Here is a 23,290-nt window from a genome sequence, read left to right on the forward strand (position 1 = left end):
TTTTCGTTGAAAAGCCTCTGTGGCGTAATTAGCTGGGATCAGTCCAACGCAAGCCGCGCCATCGAGAGGAAGTGGATTACTAGCTGCCCGAGTGAAGTGCATCGAAATTCTAGACGTATCACGCATACGCCCGGTAGTACAGCCGTTTAAACCGATTAACCGATTAACCGATTATGTCGCCGAGAAGGAGCTTGCTGTGCTGCCTGCTGGTGAGCAGCATCCTGGTGCTGCACCAGGCCCAGGCCAACATCGAGACAAACGAAGTGGATGACCCCAGTTGGTACAGTAAGTGTGGGCGGCCATAGCGAACACAACAACCACAACTTAATCCATTCCCAACGCAGTGCTGCAGGGTGTGCGTGTGTATCCCAATGACCGACAGTGCGTTCTGGTCGGAGGACTGTGTGTCCAGGAGGCGGACTGCATCGAGCCAACCTCGAACAAGGGCTTGTGTCCCACGAGTGCCGGACAGGGCGTGGAGTGCTGCTACGAACGTGAGTAGATTGCTGGCTCTCTGCTGTGTGTACCATCCTGCTTAAAACCTGCAAAAACCACCCAAAAACCACCCCAAAAAATCCCAAAAACCCCCAAAAAAAATCCTAAAAAACCCACCAAAAATATTCGAAACCCCATCAGTCCGATCAAGTTCCACGCCTGCTTCGCAAACCTAAAAATCTAACCACAATCCAATTGGCATCGTTTACCCCGAATATCGCCACTAACACCCAAAACCCGATCCATTCTGTGTGTCCCGTCGCCCTCAAAAACGTCAAACGTCATCCCGTTGCCGTTGCAGTGCCGGTCAGACCAGCGCCCTGTGCGGAACACCTGGGACAGTGCATGGACCGATGCCACCAGAGGCTCCTGCGACCCGGTACCGATTGCGAGAATGGCCAAGTCTGCTGTGTCCTGATTTAGTTATATACTTAACCACACCAACACACATACCCGTGCCGAGGAACAGCATCACCAAATCGCTCAGTTATTCATTATAAAAAAACCTCCAATTTGGGCAAATCATTATGACAATTCAAATACCTAATGCTTATATTCAAGAGTTCTAGAATTTTCCAAAAATATTGGTCAACTCTTTTATTTTCAACAAATGACTACAAATTTGAAAGCAAAGAATTATTTATATTTATATGTATATACAGTTCTCGCTGTATAATATTTATCAAAAAATAGGCGTAACATTAAAATGATTTGCAAAATTGAGTGTTAAGCGTATCAAAACTAATTTGGTTGTGTTATTTCTCTGTACACACACACAAACACACACACACACACCGTACATAAACATGTATTTATTTAACTATATGTATATTAATTATATTGTACGAATAATTTTGTATGACAACTTAAGAACCCCAAATCTCCCGACAAAGTGAAATATTTGACTGCTTCCAATAAATGCATTGTAAATATTTTCAAAAACCAATCTCTACTCACTCGAGCGGTCACGTATCTGAGGATTATGTAAGTATATATGGGCATGGTCAGCTGACCGTCCCCAGTTCTCGGATCCCCTTATCATGTGGGAGCTCAGGCGTCACGTGCCCCAAGTACAGTTGGATGATCGCAGTGCCCCAAATCGGGATTGGGGATGAAAACAATGGCCTCATCATCGGCAAACTAATTCCAGAGATGATGGGCGTGTGTGAATCACAAGATGGCAATTGAAAACAACAGCTTATCGCTCCGCCAGCATTCAATGTCAAGTTCAAATCACGAAAATCACTTCGTTCCATGGACCGCCTTCTATAAATTCAGTTTCGAATATTTTCCAAACAGTTCTCAACCGAAATAAACGACCTTGCCACGCATCGCGAAGATATATCATCCACGTCCATGTGCCGCGCATGCCTTGTTTTTCTGTACTCCCCGAAATCGGTTTGTATCTTTGTATCTTTCGGTTTGCATGATTTCATTGCTAATGTTTGGACGCCTATTCCACTCGGTTATTTATAGTTGGGCGGTCGGCCACTCGACGGGGTCACTTAAGTTTAGTTCGATTTGATTTGGCCAGCGCTCTTGAGTTGAATGAATTCGTATGCAGGGCGGCATTGAGGCGCCAACATGTGTCTATATCGCGATGGGGCGTAGTGGAATGTAAGTTGCGGAAAACGTGAATGAAATGGGCCTATGGGGAAAACTTTGGTAGTGCGAAGTAGCTAGTATGGATACATATATTAGTTGTTTTGAATATGAAGCCATGACTAAATCGACTGCTGATGGTATACTTGCATATTCCCTGCGGTTATACGAATCTTGCTTGCATGAAATTTAAAATTATAATCTTTAAGTTCCAGGAACTTTGCTCATATATTCGTATATTGGACTTTTATTGTTCTATTTTAAAATTTTCAAGCTCACACCTTTAGATAAGAAGGGAAATTAGCTAGCTTGAAAAGCGTGAATAAAGATGGCACATGTCTCGAACTTCTTCCCATCAAGGCACATATCCTGACCTTGCATTGAGTGCATTGCATCACTCTCGCTGCATCGAATTCATTGTCACGGCACTTAACCCGCCAGTGCCAGTGACAGTGAAACCAGCGGCCTTGTCCGGACACTATTCGCGATCTATATCAGCATATGGAGCGGAATCAAGGCGTGTGCATTCCGGCCGGAGTGTACTATGTGCCGTACTATATACATAGTTGCACACATTCATATGCGGCACAATTGAGTAAATCAGCGTGTATCAAAACACCGTACTGCGTCTTAGATTGCATAAGTTGTGCAGTAATTGCGGGCAGAAATCGCTGCCGATTGAACCCGAACCCGAACTCGAACCCAATCCCCATCCGAAAGCCAATCCGAAAGCCAATCCGAAACCCAATCCAAAACCCAATCCAAAACCCAAGCCCAAACCCAAGCCCAGGCGATCCGATCCGATCCGATCGGTGCCGAGTCGAGTTCGTCCGTAATATTTTGTAGGTACTTTGGTTTTTTTTTCGTGAGCTGCTTATCAGGGCGGCTCATCATCACCGGGCGGCACGGCATATAATAAATTATTTATGTGTTTTGTTTTGTTTTTTGTAGCGTTTTTTTTTAGCGTTTTTTTCACTCTTTGCATTTGTTTACGTTTTCGATTTCATTTTTGCGCGCTAATCCCGATTTATTTTCTTTCATTTGTGTCGCATTTGCGACACAGAGAAACTAATAAAACTTTGTGTGCGGCATTTTGGATGACATGGTGGGGCATGGGGGGCATGGAGGGGATTTGGGCACCGGCACTGGAGGATTGGGGATAAGGCTCAGATACGCTCATATTTCATGTCATAGTTCGCACTCATTTTTCACTTGACATAAAACTGCGTTGGCGTTTGCGTCTCATATCCTGCGGCCAGTGCAACGCAATTTGCATCTCCATGCCACTCCGCCGCACCCGCCCGCTCCTTCGTCCTTTGCCTTTTTATATTTTGCACTTTTTTAATTTTTATTTTCGCATGTGGCTGGTAGTGTGGAGAGTATAAAAGAAAATGATTTTGTGGCATAAATTAACGCCAAGAGGCACACGGAACACTATTAAAAAATACGGATCCGCCACGGCACACACATGCCGAGCTGACTGGTTGGCTGGTTGGTTGGCTGGTTGGTTGGTTGGATGGCTGGTTGGTTGGCTGGCTGGCTGTATCCTGGATTCTGGGCCTGGCCAAAAGGATGTGGCAAGTCAATGGCTTATGGAGAATCCAGGATATGCACTTCACGGCCGCGTGCACTTCGTGTTGTCGTGGGGTCGACGGAGCTCCTCATGCAATTAATCGTTTTTTCTCCCGGCTCGCAGCTCATCCTTTTGCCAGCAAAATGACTTTTTAAGTTAATTTCTTATGCGCTGAGAATCTTTACTTCATCGCAATAAAATGTATGAGGGTTTCAATTTGCAGCTGTCTGAAACTGTACCGTCCAAATAATCCATCATTTAATACAACCGAAATAATGGCCATTCCATTGTGATGGAAGCTGCTTTTCGAGCAGCTGTTGGCCATAAATTTCAATTATTTTGTTAGCTCTGATTCTTTTTTTTTGTGGCTAGTATTTAAACTCGTTTTTGTCCAGGATCAACAGGTTAAGCTCTGCGTTGTTTGCTGCCAAATATTTGGGTTAGGTAAACCCGGTTTTATGGTCCGCACAATGTCAACACGACATCACATTTTCCTTAACCACACACAAACAGTGATTTCGAAAAGTATAGCTCAAAAATATAACATTAAGTGCCAGGAAATACATTAAAACAACTTCGGGAGTAATGATTATAGATACAGATAAGCTAAACAACTCATAGAAATTCATATAAATGTGGCTTATAATCCGGAACTGGCACTCTTTCTGATTTTTATTATCGATAATATAGTTTATAGCCAAATAGTTTCAAGTGTGCTAAGTCATGGGACTAAACTTTTAAGAGGCACATTGTGACAAAACCCCATGGTGGCCTCTCAACCATCTTACGAATTTGAAATTTTGATGCAAATTGATGTGCAAATGGCATAAAATGAAATTACTCAAAATCCTTTGACAAATATGAAAGAGTTAGGGGGTAACCACCTCCCCCACTCTCCTCCACCCCCCGAGCCACCTGCCACCTGAACAACAAGCCCCCTTTGTGGATAATACCATTAAAAGCGAGTAAATGAAAGTGAAATTGGAAATGTTTCCATAAGCCAGAGAGGCAAGGATTTTTCCGGAGATGTCGTTTCCACCTTTTGATGTATGCAAGATATACAAATGCCATATTCATGCGTACATGGTTCCATGGATAGATGGAAAGATGGGTTTGTGTGTTAACCCCTTAGAAATTCCCGCACAATTAGCTACACACTTTTTTTTGGGTTGTATTGTAGCCACACCGAAGTGCTGGCACCTGGGGCGGAATCTTCATTTTTTGTAACGGGATTAGCCGCAATTTCTTTAATTAAAATTTCCATCACTCGTGTGGCACGGGCGAAGTGGAGAGTTTCTAAGCTGGCTGTGGGGAAAAAGGATTGTAAATTACGCTGTCAGTCAGTCACTCAGTCTGTCAACAACAATTAAAACGGGAAGCAACAGCAACAAATTAAAAATTCATCTTCCGCAGGATTCGCAGGAACTCATCCATGTCTTACATCTTTTCCCATTCGCATCCCAACCCGGGGTTACTTGATGTGGTCCTTTTTTTTTTTAATTTGATTGGCACGGCGTTTCCGGTTTTTCTTTGCTCACCACCTCGCTCCTTGATTAGCTCACTGAATGTGAAAACGGGGTGGGCTGATTATTTCTTTTCTGTTTTTTTCATTTTCGGATATTTGCTCTATTTGGTATGATTTGGTGTGGCTTGAGTACCCTTTTGGCTCCTTTTTAATTGAAACCTAATTTTCTGGACTTTTCTCATTATCTGCGAAATAAAAAGGAAAATGCCGCAGGTGGGCGAAGTTTTCCATTGCCCAAAATGTACCCACCTTCTTTTCTTGGCTTTATGGTGGCATATCATATCATGGCTGACTTCTTTTCAAACATCGCGAGCGACTTGGGCAACTTTTTGACTTTTGTTGTGTGCAAATAATTTGCAGCTCGTTCGCTGGCGTCATTAACAATGTAGGGGGAAATGGCAGAAAGTTTTATCTAATTAATGAAACTTCAACGCAACGTCAGCAGTCAGCAGTCGGAGTACCGAATGCCTGGAAATCCGCCTTGATGTCGTATTGTTGACAGTGACGATGCTGCTCTGCTGTAAACGGGATAACTGGGATAACTGGGCGGGGCAACGTGGCGTATGATTGCTTTTGTGTAAACAACCAACGCGTAGCCATACGTACATACATACATACATACGTACGTACGTACATATAGAATGTATATCTATGTCGCCTGCTCGCTTTTCATGCTGCCATCGCCTTTTCCATTTTTTGTGTGCCTCTTTATCCGTCAAAAGTTTTTTAATTAGCAACAAAAAGTAAAGGGTTAAATATCGCGTCGAAAAGTTTCGGCAAGCTAACAATTAAGTTTCGGCAATGCCGCTGACACGCCCCCTTCCCGCACAGCACGCCCCTAGAAAAGGGGCGAAGGGGCGGGGCGAAGGCGCGAGTGCAGATAATAAGTATTAAGCAACACTTACTCGCAATTAAGTTTTGCTCCTGCCAGCGCCGCCGCGTCCTTCTTTGTTGACTTTTTTCCGGGCTGTAATTACGCGTAATCGCAAAATTAATTCCTGCACATGACTGCACCGCTCGTCGGACAGCACAGGATGGGGGCATCCTTTCCCAGCTATCTCCTCCTCCTCCTCCTCCGTATCCTCCTGCTTTCCGGCTGAAACTGAATAACGCTGCGGATGCTACGGATGCTGCGGATTGAGGATTCCGCTCTGGCAATAACCCGCAGCCAGGCCAAGAACATGACCGCTCCCCAGCTGGAAATGCATTAAGCAGCGGGTGGCATAGAAATCTGTGTAATATTCATGAGATTTGTTTTACGATGTGCTAACAATGCGTAAATGTACCACTACAATTGGCACAACAAGCAGCTCCCAGCTAAGTGGAGCACCTTGCCAGCTTTCCTCCACTTTCCGCCATTTCACCCAGGACGACTGCAATAGCCGCTAAGGATTTTTTCGGCTTCCTTGCTTCCTTTGTGCTTCTCCAAATATCCTTTCAAGGGGCTAGACCCTGTAAGGAAGCACGTTATACCACTAACTGTAAAATATATCAATCTGCTTCATACCATATTTTATTTCCATTAAAATGGTATTACCAAATTTAATTACAAGACAGTTTAATATAAGAAAACTTACTAAACTTACTATTACAAGATGGATTATTATAAGTAAACTTACTAAGATTTGTATAGCTAGACGGTTTATTATAAGTAAACTTTCTAGAAACTTTCGCTTTATTTGCATTTCATCGCGATAAAACTTTCCTATCGGAATACGTTCAAGTCCTTAAGGTATTTCGTATTCGTTTTGAACTCAAAAATGTTTTTCTTCCCATTTTTTCCACTCACCTATTCTCCCACCAATTCCCTGAACTTTTTCTTTGGCCGGCAATTTTTCACTTTCGCAAGATGGCAGCGCATTTTAATGAGCCACCGGACGAGCGGTCAACCAGGCGGGCAATCCTGGCAAGTCCTGCGAAGTAGCAGGAGGAGCAGGAGGAGCAAGAGCCAGTTATCCTGGCTGGCTGGGAAATTTGTGTTGCATTTGCATTTTCATTGGCGCGATATGTTAATGACTTGCTTACTTTTGTGCCATCGCCATCCGCGGCCATCGAGATAGTGTTCGAAACTGGAAAGCGCTGCAAGTGTTTGGCTCATCCTGCGGAATTACTTGGGGATTTGTTGTGCGATTGCGATTAGGGAGAAGGATCCGTCTGCATAATCACCAAAGTCATTTATCATGGCTGCGCATTGTTAAAGCTGTAATTTAAACTCATTTTGATTTAGCTCTATCGAAATGCAATTGAGCTGCGGAATTTTGCCATTTGCAATGACCCCTTTGACTTGGATCATAATCTAATTTGTGTATTTTGTTTAACGCTTCGATAAATAATTGTAGAAAAATGGCATTTACATAACTGTGGATAATTTTGTGAAATAATATCGCAAGTGAATGCGAAAAGAGAAACACGAACGCAGTCTGTTTTTTGTATTTATTTACATTGCACTTTTGTTGGATTTGCATTTGCAGTTGCATTCGTGTTTGTGTTTGATTAAATAAAGTTTTCGATTTGGCCCGAATTATACGTGACACAGCCAATGTTAAATGAAGAGAAAAATTGCATTTAAAAGCCAAAAATTGGCAAAAGTCATTTCGACATTTTAACATTTTCCCAACGAAACCAACTCAATTCGACGTAATGTCTGTTTCTCTGTACCTGCTTGCCTGTGTTTGTGTGCGAGTGTGCGAGTGTGTGGGAAAAACATTAAAATAATTGTTTTAAAATCCTTTTGTCAGAAAGCAAAGTAAATTATAAACACACATGCAGAGCGGAGACAGACGGACAGACGGACGGACGGACGGATAGAGACAGCCTGGGAGACAGGATAACATTTGCACATCACAAGTCATTGGATCAGGACTCCACTGAGCCATTAAAAAGGATATCATGTGTGTGAGTGCGTGTCTACTTGTGTGCGAGGACAACTGCAAAAACATGGCAAAAAAATGGAATTTAAAGAAAATGACTGACGAGATTGTATATTTCCAAGAGGCAAATCTAGTGGTGCGGAAAAAGTGAACTCCAACAAGGACTAAGCGGCGGCTTAGGCACACAAGGAAAAATATTTGAACAATACACGATTTCTGAAAACGTTCCCTATCGTTCCGTAACTAACCATGCCTTATAAAGGAGGCCAAAATAATTGCGTAAGTCTGCAAGGATTCCGCACTATCTTGCATGTCTGTGAGTAAACTACCGCACTGCCAGGTGTCCAATTGAAATTGATATTTTGTTTCGTATGTGTCGAAGCGATATAGATCCGAATATCTCGGCTATTTTCGTTGCAGTTGCATAGTGCATTGCATAGCAGTTGCAGGCAGAGCGAGGCATGTGCAACATGCATTTTCCATAAATCGAACCAGCAAAACGTTTCAATTCCCCATTTTATTCATTGAGAGCCCACTTTTTTCTTTGTCAGATGAAATTCTTTTATTTTCTGGGAATATTTACACGAGCGGCATGTTGAGTTGGTAAGATGAAGTTGCCACCGGAACCGGAGTCAGAGCTCATTTCATCGGACTGGGACTCACCTTTGCCAGTTGCTCAATACAATTGTACAATATTTATTTAATGTAAATGAGAAACGGAGCCCAGGCCACATGAGTCCGGGTGCAGGGCGGGGCAGGGCAGGGCAGGTCCTTTGCTGCAGCAGGACCTCAGCTAGCAGTCCCCAATGTCGATTGGTTCTGCCTCCTGCTCCTTTCTTCTGCCGTCTCCTCCTCCTCCTCCTCTCGCCTGTGTGTGTGGGGCAATGCATTGGAGCAAATTAAAATTGGAAATTAAATGTTTACGAAGCACAAAAATTGTAACGGAAAGTAATTGCTTTTACAACTTTCCAGAAATTGAGTGGGACTGCAAGTAAATTGCGCTGTGCCCAGGCTCTCTATGCATACAGCATGCCAAACTTGGACCAGGAAATGACAAAGACGACGCACATCATCCAGTGACTGCAGAGCCATCCAAATAGTCTAAATTTGATTACTTGTTTGAGTTGGAGTCGAAACATTGATGGGTGTAACTAAGACTTCTTCTTTGCCGTTCGCCAGGATCAGAGCCTTGGCAGCTGCCAATCTGGGGGCAACTCTGCGATGCAACAAGTCATTATGCTGCACTCAGCAACCATGCAGATGATGCAATGATATGGGGATATGGGAGTTTGGCCGTGCCTGTAAGTCTGTTGGCTTGGTTGTGCACTTCTGCCGCAGGATTCATTGTAATGGGCAGGTGCGACTCCGGTTTAGAGGTTCCTCTTCCTGTTCCATTGCTGTTTTCCGTTTTCCATTTTTTTTTTTTTGCTTCTTTTAATTTCCGCTCCGTTGTGTTGCCAACTCCGACTCCTTTGCTGGACCAGCGGGAGCTGCTGCCTGGTAGCTCGTAGCTGGTCCAATCCAATCCAGGCGAGACATGCAGTTCACGTTCGCATTTCCTTTGCAGAAATAACAAGGATGGCCCAAAAGGAGGCCAACCAAAGTGTGTGATGGTGTGCGTGCGTGTGTGTGGGACTAGAAGGTTAGAAGCATAGCGCCGATGGCCACTTCCGACCACCGTCATCGTCATCCTCATCCTCATCGCCACCGCCTCGCACCGGAATTCAGGGAATGCCATGGCCAAGCGGCTGGGGCCCGCAGGATTCCGGCTTTCTTCCGGTTTTTGCCATGACCGGAATGACAATAATTTCGGCGATCCCTCAGCAAATAATCCAATTGCCCGATACTTTCGGCCAGTTCCAAAATAAAAAGCGATTTCCTTCTTATTGTGCGTATGTGTGCGTAAAAAACGCATCGCACAACGGCAATAATTGCCATTAAAATGTACATTATAATTTCAATGTTTACTTGTTTTCTTTTTCGCAGGCAGCCAAAACTAATTAATATTAAAATAGCAGGCTCATAAAGTGATTTTGTTTTCATTGAACGCCAACGACAACGGCCCATACATATTTATATTCATTTTGAGCCTAAAATTATGCAGCGGATTTTTCACGTTTAATAAAACATACGCGGCCCGCGGCTAACTATTAATTAACATGTTAATTACAATTTTTCATTGGCATAAATGCAAAAATGCAATTTGTAAAATGTCGCCAATTTTAATTTTATGCACAACACTACCACTACCATCCCCACCACCACAACTACAACTACAGGAAGTACATATGGCTGATTTAAGCGCCATTTAAGTGGGCGGCAAAGGCGAAAAGTGGGCGGACTTCTAATCGAAAAACTCGCTCAGGTGTATTATGCATGGGTGGGTGCAAAATATTGTGCAATGGCTGGAAAAAACCATTAATATTCTTATTTGCTTAGCCGATGATGGCAAAATTGCTGGGCACTGCGGCCCCGATTTTCCGCCAGTTTCCACTTTCCCGTTGCCCGTTGCCCGCTGCCCGTTTCCCGTTTCACCCTCTAAACCAACACCTGATATATTTTGCTCCACATTTTGATTGGCAATCTAAAATGCACCGGCATTGAGTTATATGTATGTACATATACATTTATAGAATGCGGCAGGGGGCACTAACCTAGCTACCTTTGTGTGTGCGGCAAGCTTGTTAAGTTTTATTTAAATTCGAACTGCATTTTACCGACCGCCAATTTGGGGCGCAACGGCGGTGGGGTCACAAGGGGGGTGAGGGGATAAGGGGTCGGTGTCGGGGGGCGTGGCGGCTGTCCTCGCTGCCGCCTCGAGCGCCGTTGTCCCGCTGTGATTGTCAAAGGATGCGGCCAGGAAAATAATTAAAAATTCCATTTAAATGCAGATTAGCTCCGCAAAATGTGAGACTACAGAATTATATAGAATTTCACGTCGCCCATTTCCCCCTCCTCCCCAGTTCAAAAACCCCACGCGAACCAATATCTATACATACATCTATACATAGATGTGTGCTCATGCTTAGGCGACGGCTTTAATGGTAATCGTATTGCTTTTGAAAACAGAATGCCGCCTAAAAATATGCAAATCGCTGAGCAGCGGTTTCATAAATGCAAGCGGCGAGCGTGAAGCGGAAAAGTCTTTCCATATGCATGCTCAGACTCAGGAAGCTGGTTGCATTCGGCTCCAGGTGTGGCAATTATTCATAGGACGCTGTAATAAAATCAAACTGAATTTCTATAACAATTGCATTAAATATTGAAGCTGTTTGTTGAGCGATGCTTTTTTCGCAGAGCGATGCAAATAGTTGTGCACTTTCTAAGCTTTATTTGCATTGAGCATATTTGATTGGATTGATGTACACTGAGGATTCGGCTTAAAGTCATTTTTTACATTGGTGCACCTTGCCATGAAAAGCGCGACATGAAAAACAAATTCGCAATCCAGTTTTTTCTGGCGCCGCCTCATCTTTATTGGCAATTGCATTGTTTCGGTTACATTACTCATACGCCCCGTTGGCACTGCTCTTTTTTTGCTCTTTATTGAGCCCTCTACGATAGGGCTTTTGTCAATCAGTGTAACGGCATTTAAATATACAATATATATATGTAGATATGGCGACATGTTGGTCCTCGTCGTTTGCCAGTTGCCGCATTTCATGCATTTTTATGTGTGACAAACGTGAGCAGTGAAATATAAAAAATCGAAATTGTACCATTGGGACGCGGATGTAATGGCTACGGTTACCATTCCGCATCAGACAGCGGCACAAATCATCAGTTTTTATGCCCTTGCAGCTGCAGTTGCCGCCGCCCCCGCAGTTGCAGTTGCAACGCAGTCGGCAACAGGACCCACAACCCCGAGTGCAGCATGCATCAATCTGCCGCCTGGCCGCCCGATTGCGAGTGCAATTGTCAAAATGTAAATGCAGCCAAAAAGTTAATAATCATGCCGAAGGGGGCCATCTTAAATGCAGCACGTTTTCAGACATTTTACATTCTGGCCCTTTATGTTTCCTACCAGCTGGATTTGGCTGCATATACAAAAGTAACACATTCAATGGAGGATCAACGAGTATTATTAGTTCATTTTGAAATCTTTTAGCAACTGTATCTATATACATATAAATGATAAATTGCCTATTTATATTTATATTTAAATTGTATTCAAGACACTTAAATGCATCAATCTGCGCAGCCCATCACAAAGTTGGAACACGTTGTTGATCCATCACCTAATCGAAAAATATATTGTTTTACGAGCAGCGCATTACTCGTGTCCAGTTATTACCGCCAAAAGCTTGCTGATGGAATCAAAATATGGGAGAAGTATTTTCATAACCATCGCCCAGACCGCATACACTGGCAAAATCGGGGGGTTGGTGAAGGGTGTAGGGTGGCAGGGAACTGGAACTTTACAGCTCGTTTTTGAGGTACGCAACGATGTCCTGCGGCGGCCTTTTGGGCCCTCCAATGAACATGAACATTTGAAACGAATTCGGTTCGCATTCCTCTTTTTTATGCTTTATTTTTTTTTGCCCTTTTCATTGGTATAAATTTCATTTTTGGTATGTTTAGAACGGCCAGCGGCATATTTTATGTACAAGTTCAACACTCCAAGGATGCGTGTCAGTGTGTGTGTGTGTGTGTGTGTGTGGGGGGGTGTGTGTGGATGGGTGTGTGCGTTATCGCACTGCATTTATGTATGTGGACGAATGCCTTCCACGTGGGTTACTTAATATACAAAGGCCTTTAATTTCGTCTAAAGCTAAATAAACTTTATACCCTTTGGTATCTGCCGCACATCCATCCGCATGTGTGTGTGTGTGTATGTGTGTATGTATTACGTATACACCTGCGGTCATGCCGCCACCAAAGGACCTTCTCCATTATCCATTCTCCATTCTCCGTGTGTGTTTGATGTTTGGGCTGCGTTCTTTGGCGCTCTCTCGCTGTTTTGACTGTGTCTGTGTCGTTCTGGTTGTTGTTGCTGCAATGTCCTTGGGCGCATATTTGCATGTTTTATTGTATCTGCTGTTCTCCCAGTTTAGGCCACGCCCCCCCGCCGCCAAAGCCCACTTCGCCGGGGGCACAATCCACCGGCCTCAGTACGCATGTACCTATGTTTTTAATTCTTTACATCGATATTTGGCCGCTGGCAAGTCAAAAACGCGAGCCGCTGCCAAAGGTTGATTGCGGCGCCGAGAGGGGGGTGGGTGTAACCTAACTCCTACCCCCAAACACACACACACACCCACTCGCACACACAGAAGTTGACCAGGGAAAGTTGGACAGCAGCGCGTTGGAGGCAATTCTCCTCAAAATATGCATGATATGTGTGCTACACCTTTTGTTATGCATTTGTTTTGATGTCGAAATCTAACCGTTGCCGCCGGCCATTTGCCACATTATTTGCGTTGCTTAAAGAGCCACGTCGAATGAAACAGGAAATGGCAGGTGGGGGAAGGGGGTGTGCCATTAAAGTCCAATAGTAAGTGCTAATTAAAAGAGTGCTGCATACTCTTAGGCGCAGTGGGGAACTGGCTGCAGCAAGGACTTTTCTTCAGCAGCTCACATATTTACACGCTAGTTTCCCATTACCGGGCCGGGATGTCTTGCAGTCGCAGTGCGATTTTTAATTTGCGTTATACGAGGAGTTTCCTTTTGCCTGGCCCGCGGCTCACATGTGGAAATGCGGCGGCGGCGGTGGTGGTGGTGGTGGAGAGCAGTAGCGGAAAAGGACAGGCTCAGAGGATGAGAAGGGGATAAGGATAAGGAAGGAGCAGGTGCAGCAGGGCCGTTGAGCAGCGTAGCGTGACATCGCAGGAGCAGCAAATGTCACGCTTCACTCATTTCCGTCCCATGATGTCGACGTCGTAGTCACCATCATCATCATCACCATCATCATCGTCATCGCCATCGCCATCGTCGGTGGCTGCTGATGAAGCTCAATGGTTAGTGGCAGTCAACCAGGAGTTTACCCCAACCGGCAGCCTTTCCTGCTGCATTGGCGAAAGAAAAGCACATGACAATATTGGAAGGTGGGCTACACTGAGCAAAACAACAATACTCTTTTGCAATGTCGCATTGAAGAAGTAATATTTAATATTTTGAGTTTGTAATATCAGCAATAAATATATTCCGTGCCTTAGATTTTACACAAATCCTTGACAGCGCAGTGGCTTTTTTTTGGCTCAGTGCAAGAAGGTGGGTGAGTGGATGAATCGGAAACTGGTGGGTGGGCGCGGTGGTGAGTAGTGGCGCCCCCTCCCCGGCGCTGTCCTCGTTCACGTTGCGGTTGTGGGTAGGCAACCTCTCAGCCGGAAGCACTTGAGAACTTGCAATGGCCAGCGGGCATTTGGTGCGGTTTCGTGCGTCGTTGCCCCCGTTCTACAATCCCCGTTTCCCTTCCCCTTCCACACCCACTACCCTCTTTCGCAGCATCCTTGACGCCGAGTTCGCGAACTGAAAATTCCCTTCGTTTTCATTATGTTGCGGCCATGTTGTCCTTGCCTCGGCCTCGGCCTGGTCTCCCGGCCTGCTCCTGGCTCCATCTCCTCCATTCTTCTCCTCTTCCTCCACCATCTGCGGCTGCGGCTGCTCCTCCATCATGGTTCTTTTCAGAGACCACGCCATCATTATTATGAACACCGTTATGCCCGCTGGCCTTATATTCCAATTTGTTGTTGTTGCCGCCGCTCTTATTTCTCCATCGCCAGCGGTACTCGCCTTTGTTGTTGCTCCTCTTGGTGTTCTTATATGACCGCCAAGTCTCTCTGTTTCCCTGCATACCCATCACTTTGGCCCGCGGCCAAGGGTATGCTGGAACACAGAAGGGTCGAAGCATACAGATTCCTAACATCGCAGTACTCAATAGACCAGTATACTCGTATATACAATATTGTAAGTTAATAATAGTATTAATAATAATAATAATATTATAAACCTAATTGATAGCTTTGAATCGAACTACCATATGCAGTTATTATCAAAGATATTTGCTTCTTTACTCCTGGGTATCTGTTAGTCGCATGAACAGGCGGCTCAGGTTACTTCACTTGTTCCCTTATTTTCGTTTATTTTGCAACATTTTGCCGCACTGCAATTGCATTCGCGTTGACAAAAGTCCTGATGCCTTCGCAACGTGTGCCATTTGCCATTTGTGAGTAATAAGAAGCGAATAGATGACTGCAGGGTCTTGGCAGTTCACTTACCTGTGCTTGTGTGGCTGCTGCAGATTGGCCCTGCTGTTGCATTGCGATTGCTAATAAATTTGGATGCTGGATTCGGATGGCCAAATGCATATGCAAATAAATAGCTAGGCCAAAACTAACTGGCCGTGGACGCCTGCGAGCGCTGTGAAACCACAGCAATAATAACAATAATCGTGCCACATTTAGATAGCGCACACAGAGAAAAACGCTTTCAGCCAATTGAAGAGTTTAAACATTGGGCCAAGTATGAAATTTGTTTGCCCATCTCCCCCGTATCCCCCCCCGTATCCTTCAGCTCCCCCGTTTTGCCTCGCCCCCACCCGAAATGTTAAGTTGCCGCAGTCGGCTGCTTATCTCTGTTGCTGCTTGCAACATTCGCTGGGGGCCATTTTTACTTTTTGGCTTTTCGATACGAGAGCCGCTCCACTCTTCCACCGCCTCCCGCGCGCCACGCCCCGTCTTTATTGGTAGGACCACGAGCTGCTGCCCAAATGCAGTTGGCCTCCTGGGCGTGTGGGAGCGTGTGGGCGCCAGGAATGCGATCGTGAGTGGCTCGAGAAACGAAACGAATCCCTTGAAAATGATGAGCTCGAATGCAAACATGGAACACAAACGAGTACCTTATACACGACTTTATTATGTATTTGCAATTTAAAGAAATTAGTTGCTTACATTAGTTGGTTGTGAAGTCGAAATCCACTGCAGTTGACTTCCGCACATGACTGGCTTGCGATGAATTCATATTGCTTTCGTGAATAGTATTTACAATCCAGTCCATATAGTGCTCGACATTTGTGTAAACGCCGACTCCACTGCAAGAGTGAGATCCAAAGCTGGCCATGCCGACCAGGAAAGTCCGAGATTTTCTTTTCCCATGTCCGCTACCATCCGTACGAGACTTTACGGTCAACGGGCCTCCAGAATCCCCAAAACAAGTGTCCTTGTTTAAACCGCCAACGCATAACTGGGATGCATCGAGTTTCATCCAAAACATGCCCGTGCAAGACCTTCTATTGAGCTTCCTCAGAGTGACTTTCTGTAGAATGTTGCTTGTGTCGCTTGAATGGGTTCTGCCCCAACCGGTGGCAGTGAAGGATCGAGCACCACGTCCCACCCGAAGATCAACGGACAGGCAAATCGGCCTGATATAGTCTGCGAAAAGAGTGTTTTGGTTGTGGTGGTCACTGGAGCTCATACCATGTAGTTACCTGAGATCAACACCTTCCTTGCCAACCGAATGAGACCAATATCATATTTGCCTACGCTTTGCATGTCGAATTCATCATGACTAAACCGCTGACTGATGTCAATCACTTGGCGACTGGACATGCAATCCGCAGTGGTGCAGTTTCTGTCGTATTCGCCCAAGACCACTTGTCTAAAAAATAACAATTTTAGTTAAAAATTCCAAAAACTATTAAGCACATACTTGGGCGACGATGTGACGCAAGTCGCTGAAGTCAGCACAAAAACTGCAAAAACACTGAGAGTATAGATGAAGCGGAAGAGAACACTTTCGATGGGACTACATACGGCGTGTGATAAGCGAACCGCCACAGATTTTATTTTCTTGACCGAGCACCAAGACCATCCAGGGATTGGCGAACCTGTCGGCATCTTCACCTCCAACTACCCGCCGAACTCTCGATGGGTGCTTGGTGGTGCCGCAATCCTCCGTTAGCAGGCTGCTGGATCCTTTCCTTGCCCCAAGGACTAGACACGCTAGTAGCGCTATTTCAGCTGTGAAGATCTTCATGTTCCAAAGAGCACTGATCTAATTGCTCATACTCGAGGCTTTTATATGTGTATACATATATAATATAAGCGATAAGAATTTCGACATTAGTCATACTTATTTTTATAGCCTTTGGAGCATTTTGTATATATATCAGTTTGGAATTGCCTTTGCTTTGATGACGAACTTTAATTATTAAGTATTACTTAATGTGTGTACTGAAAACTTTTTTAATTATTGTGTGGCTCATAAGTGTGATTTAATATTGAAGTACAAGTACAAATGTACTGAAAACTTTTTTATTTATTTATTAGTATAATATTTTAAGCTTGCATAAAGTAGTACTGCACATAAGTGGGCAGATCTCGAGAATTCGATCCAGAAAAGCCTTAATTTGAAATAATATCAGGCCGGTTTAAAGTGGCTTAGGTGTGATAACTTGGCCGTAAATATCTAATCTGCTTCCGATTAAAGCATATTGCTTTCGTGAATAGTATTTACAATCCAGTCCATATAGTGCTCGACATTTGTGTAAACGACGACTGTACTGCAAGATGAAGTGCCCATGCTGGCAATGCCGACCAGGAAATTCCGAGATTTTCCACCACCCACGGTCAAAGGGGCTCCAGAATCCCCAGAACAAGGGCCCCTGCCGAAACCGCCAACGCATATCTGGGATGCATCGAGTTTAATCCCTAACCTGTCCGTGCAAGACGTTCTACCGATCTTCCTCAGAGTGACTTTCTGCAGAATCTTGATTGTGTCGCTTAAATAGGTTCTGCCCCAACCGGTGGCAGTGTAGAATCGAGCAAAACGTCCCACTCGAAGATCAACGGACAGGCAAATCGGCCTGACATAGTCTGCGAAAAGAGTGTTTTGGTTGTGGTTGTTACTGGAGCTCATACCATGTAGTTACCTGAGGTCAACACCTCCCTTGCCAACCGAATAAGACCAATATCATATTTTTTGTTTACGCTAGTCATACGGAATTGATCATGAATAAACCGGGAGTCGACGTCAATCACTTGGCGACTGGACATGCAATCCGCAGAAGTGCAGTTTCTGTCGTGTTCGCCCAAGACCACTTGTCTAAAAAATAACAAATTTAGTTAAAGTTCCAAAAACTATTAAGCACATACTTGGGCGACGATGTGACGCAAGTCGCTGAAGTCAGCACAAAAACTGCAAAAACACTAAGCCTATAGATGAAACGGAAGGGAACACTTTCGATATGAATACATACGGTGGGTGATGAGCGAACCGGCACAGATGGATTCTCCTTGACCGAGCACCAAGGCCATCCAGGGATTGGCGAGCCTGTCGGCATCTTCACCTCCAACTACCCGCCGAACTCTCGATGGGTGCTTGGTGATGCCGCAATCCTCCGTTAGCAGGCTGCTGGATCCTTTCCTTGCCCCAAGGACTAGACACGCTAGTAGCGCTATTTCAGCTGTGAAGATCTTCATGGTTCAAAGAATACTGATCTAAGTGCCTATACTCGAGGCTTTTATAGGTGTATAAGAGATAAGAATTTTCTTAGAACCCTATGAAACTTTTTGAGCTTTTGTTTTGGTGATGAACTTTAACCTAGTAAAGACTGGGAATATTTTGTTATAAAAAATATAGTTTTTATGTATTTGTATTAATAGTCTAAGCTTGTAGAAAGTAGTACTATATTTAAGTGGGCTGATGGCTGATTTCCAGCCTTAACTTGAAATGAAATCAGACCGATTTCGTGTCACGTTGCCATTTCTGCTCGTGTGCTAAGTTGGCCGTAAATACTTTTGGCCTCGCCTGGTGTTTGGCATTTGGTGTCTGCTGCCTGCTGCCCAAGTGCCTGGATACTTGGATGCTGGGATGCTGGGATGCTTGGATACTTGGATGCTGGGATGCTGGGATGTTGGGAAGTTGGGATGCTTGGATGTTTGAATGTTTGAGGGGCTCTGGTGTCTTACCGTTCCTCGCTTTTTGGCATCTGCTCTTTAGCCCTAAGCTGGGATATGGGATATGGCCGCTCGTTGGTTCGGTTGTTCGTTCGTTGCCTTATGAAATATTTGTGCTGCAACTTTATTTACAATTTTTTCGGTTATTTATTGTTGGCAATTTATGCTTTCGTTATGCATTTTTCGTTTCTTGTATTTGGTCAGTTCTTGCATTCTGATTTATTGGTATTGGTGTGTGCTCTTGTGGGCGTATGTGGAGCCCTATATGAGTGTATTGTCCATATTGAAATGAGCCCACACACGCACACCCACACACGCACCCACTGTGGTGTGTGTATACTCAAAAACCAAACAAGCTGTGAAAGAAGTATTTGGCAATGTTGCTGAAAATTCGAGAAAATTTCATATTTCTTTTAATTGCTGCTGCAGTTGCAATTAGAGGTTGCATATGGAAATAAATCACAGCCGTGATGTTTGTATATTTTGAGGGGGTTTTCTAAGATAAGATAGATGTATACATTATCCCTTTTTTCGAGAACGCCCCTGCTTAAACGGTTGCGATTTCTCTTAGAACCCCGAACGTATTTATTTTTCATTTTCAATATTCAGGCTGTCTGCTGAATTTCTGGGCAATTGTTTCTGGCATTGTTCTGTGGGTTCTTGTTTTGGCCATGGACAATCTGCAATCAAAATCAAGGAACTTGAGAGATATTTTCCCAAATCGAACATGACACATTTGTTCTGCTCCAACTGTGCCTAATGACGGTTTTCAATCTCAGTTTTTTGCTGGGGATGAGTGAGGATATGATTCGGCCAAGTGCCAGTGAGGCAGGCGCAAGTTAAATGGCAATTCCACCGCAGAGGGCCAAAAGCGTTTTTATCAATTCCTGCGGGCCAGTTAAGTTAATGGACGAACCAGAGTCGAGTAATAAGACATTCAAATGAATGCCTTAAGTCTGCACTCGATTGCTGGATTTGACAGCAACCAGATGCAGATGCAGATACAGTATCTGAATCTGTATCTGTATCTGTAAGTGCAATTGAGTGCGTTTCATGCAGTGATTTTACGACTTTTATGCTCTACGCTGTCCACATAAATTGCGTACTGTTTTTCTTATTTTTCGTTGTTGTTGCTCCGACAGTCATCATATATCAATGTCGTTGCAATTGATAATGGAGTGCAGTGGGTATAAAAATCAAAAGCTGGCCTCTGGGCAAACATTTGATCTGACATTTGTTGTTTTCTTGTCTTTTGTCTTATTTATGTTTATTTACTTAATGCCAAGTTATCGTATTTAAATCAAATATTTGACTAAAATATTATTTCTCATAATAAGAAAAATGCCCAAAGCCTCGAGGTGGTCAATCCCACTGCGCTTGTGTGCGTTTGTCCATTTTAAATGGAAAATAATCAAGTCATCACTCCGTTGCCTCTCAATCTGCGTTTAAAATGCCTCTGTGCGGGTTTTTGCATTTTCCCCCCACCTCCACCCCGACTCCGTCACTCCATCGCCATCCCGACGGCAAGTGCAATCAAAATTGCAAATACAATAATATGAAAAGCACAATGAAATCAATGGAAATACCTCAAGCTATGTAAATGGGGCAGCTCCATCAACTGAGCAGCGGTGTCCTGGACATGCACACGGTGAGCCCCAGAGCCAACGCCAAATACACGCAGCTGCCCCCCACCCACCAGCAACCAGCAACCAGTCAGCCCCCAAAAAGCCAACATACTCCCAAATCAGGCTGGCTAAAAGGAGAAAAGGTCGCCGACCTACTCTTTGGCCATTTTTCGGGCTCTTTCCTGGTGGGTTTTGGCCCTAAGTCAAACACATTGCTGCTCAAATGAGGAAAATAGTATGCAATGACTAGTAAATGTTAACTTTTTCCTAACAAATATATTCCACTTTTATTTAATAGATATTTGTAGTGAGTTAATATTCTTAATTTATAATTAATACAACTTCTTAACAACATATGAACATATTAGACAAATTCTGAAGCTGAATTCTTAACTTTTGCCGAAAATTGATTTTCTGTTTTTTTGCGATTTAAATATTAGTATTTTTATCAGAACATTCGATATATTGGTCCGAATATGGAATGTCATATCTCGTTGAAATCGTAATTAAATTTCCAATCAAACTGTGTTTACCAAAAAAAATTTATTTTTTTTCAAATTTTTGATGATGATTTTTAAATTTTGGTCGAAAATTGATTTTCTGTTTTTTTTTTGCGATTTAAATATCAGTATTTTGATCAAAACATTCGAAATAGTGGTCCAAATATGGAATGTCATATCTCGTTGAAATCGTAATACAATTTTCAATCAAACTGTATTTGCCAAAAAAAAATTTATTTTTCAAATTTTTTTCCAATTTTTTATGATGATTTTTGGATTTTGGCCGAAAATTGATTTTTTGTTTTTTTGCGATTTAAATATCAGTATTTTGATCAGAACATTCGAAATATTGGTCCGAATATGGAATGTCACATCTCGTTGAATTCGTAATTAAATTTCCAATCGAACTGTGTTTACCAAAAAAAATTTATTTTTTTTTCAAATTTTTTCAAATTTTTTATGATGATTTTTGGGTTTTTGCCGAAAATTCATTTTCTGTTTTTTGAGATTTAAATATCAGTATTTTGATCAGAACATTCGAAATATTGGTCCGAATATGGAATGTCATATCTCGTTGAAATTGTAATTAAATTTGCAATCACACTGTGTTTACCAAAAAATTTTTATTTATTTTTAAATATTTTTTCAATTTTTGATGATGATTTTTGGATTTTTTCTTATTTATGTTTATTTACTTAATAACTTAACTCATTCCTAACAAATATTTTCCACTTTTATTTAATAAATATTTATTATAGATATATATATAGAATTTATATAGAATTTATAATTAATACAACTTCTTAACAACATATGAACATATGAACATATTAGACAAATTCTGAAGTGCAAGAGTTCGTTTGTAATGGTAGCAGCTATCTTTGCGTGTGCTGCTACCTTTTAAAATGTTTGATGTTGCTCGAGGGCCAGGGTATTTGGCCTTCGTTAAGGATACGCTGGGCATCTGTGCTCCTTTTTTATTTGGCGCTGCTGATGGGGGTATGAATGCTGTTGCTGTAGCTGTTTCTGCTGCTGCTAGTGGGACGGCCTCGTAATCAGCATTTGTGGCGCTCGAGGTCATCCGCAAAGTCTGCGGGCGTTGTCGGAGTCGCCGTTGCCGTTGCCGTCTTCATTGTTGTTGCTGTTGTCGTGTTGCATGTGCCACAGCGCGGCAACAACAACGAAAGTTCCGTATGACGCCGCTTCATCTTCCTGTTTGCGGCCGTGGGCAAAGTTCTGGGTTGGCTGGAATATTATAATTACAAGCGAAACAGGCCCCAGAGCTCTGCTCTCCTCTGTTTCGGTCCAGGCATCAGCTTTGGCTTTGCCTCTATCTGTGGCAGCCTCACAGTACACTGCAAACAAATCCTTGTACCAGCTTAAATGTATGTTTGGCATTGTGTTGCGCAAATATAGTATTGTGATGAGTCAAGGCGGATCGTGTGTAAGTCGCTGTATTGTATGAATGCAAATGTATCTACAATCTATTTCTTTGCGTGCTCACCTGTATCTGAAGCTTTAGCAGCCATGGCGACGAGGTGGAGACACTGGCGACAGCGAGTGGGAGTGAAGGGGAACCAAGATCCTGATAGCCAAATGAAGTCGAACCAGCGCCAAAGGTGTTCGCGCTGACGTTGTGACAGTTTCAGTTACCGTCTGTCTCCGGCTGAAGGAGCAACTGTGGGGCTGGGCGGGGGTGTGGTCTGTGGAGCGGCGAGTGTAAGCCGGTTGCATGCGTCTGTGTCGTACAGCTGTTGCCACTGCCACTGCCACATCCAGGGAGCCACAGCTTGTTGACTGACTGATGCGTCCGGAATGGCGCTGATGAAGAGCTCTAAGCCCGGCTGCAACAACTTCATTTCGGCTGAAGTTCGTGTGAAAATTATTGAGATACATTTCCCCCAGCGATGGGCAAGCGGTCGAAAACGAGACGTAGCCCCCCGCAGCAGTTCGCCCCCGTCTGGTGCCCTTCTACCGCTCCTCTAAGCGGCGGACATTGGCGATTATCTTGTCCACGACTGAGAAACAAATGAGCGTCGTAGTCGCACTGAGCCAGATATGTTGCCCCAGGGACATTTGCCGCATTGTTGCTTCAAAGCAGATAGGTTTCGGTCTGTATCTGTATATGTATCTGTGTTTGTATCTGTATCCGTTTCTGTGAGCGTTTCAAGGTAAGTAAAAGAGTTCCCACATTCACTATATGTG

The 23,290-nt window shown here is 43.7% G+C and overlaps 3 protein-coding genes across 4 annotated transcripts; 1 reads left to right on the forward strand and 2 right to left on the reverse strand.

Moving 5' to 3' along the window:
- Nucleotides 1-27: 27 nt before the first annotated feature.
- Nucleotides 28-1,432, forward strand: LOC122613352 (U-scoloptoxin(19)-Tl1a). Of its 2 annotated transcripts, none has more exons than XM_043787486.1 (3): nt 28-285; nt 345-494; nt 637-934. In XM_043787486.1, exons 1-3 carry the CDS (start codon nt 174-176, stop codon nt 669-671), a joined length of 297 nt encoding a protein of 98 aa, XP_043643421.1. In that variant the 5' UTR covers nt 28-173; the 3' UTR covers nt 672-934. The 2 variants fall into 2 exon arrangements, with proteins under 2 accessions (XP_043643421.1, XP_043643420.1); XM_043787485.1 differs by having other exon boundaries at nt 30-285; nt 797-1,432.
- Nucleotides 1,433-15,907: 14,475 nt separating this feature from the next.
- On the reverse strand, nt 15,908-17,038 carry LOC122614189 (CLIP domain-containing serine protease B15-like). Its single transcript, XM_043788710.1, has 4 exons — nt 16,816-17,038; nt 16,712-16,754; nt 16,491-16,660; nt 15,908-16,434 (listed from the first exon to the last, which is right to left on the reverse strand). Exons 1-4 carry the CDS (start codon nt 17,036-17,038, stop codon nt 15,956-15,958), a joined length of 915 nt encoding a protein of 304 aa, XP_043644645.1. The 3' UTR covers nt 15,908-15,955.
- A 447-nt stretch (nt 17,039-17,485) lies between these two features.
- Nucleotides 17,486-18,483, reverse strand: LOC122614487 (phenoloxidase-activating enzyme 1-like). The gene is made up of 4 exons (XM_043789053.1): nt 18,261-18,483; nt 18,157-18,199; nt 17,934-18,106; nt 17,486-17,877 (listed from the first exon to the last, which is right to left on the reverse strand). The coding sequence occupies exons 1-4, from the start codon at nt 18,481-18,483 to the stop codon at nt 17,486-17,488; spliced, it is 831 nt and encodes a 276-aa protein (XP_043644988.1).
- Between the last annotated feature and the right edge of the window lie 4,807 nt (nt 18,484-23,290).

This window comes from Drosophila teissieri, chromosome 2R, assembly GCF_016746235.2.
Source record: "Drosophila teissieri strain GT53w chromosome 2R, Prin_Dtei_1.1, whole genome shotgun sequence".
NCBI lineage: Eukaryota > Metazoa > Arthropoda > Insecta > Diptera > Drosophilidae > Drosophila > Drosophila teissieri.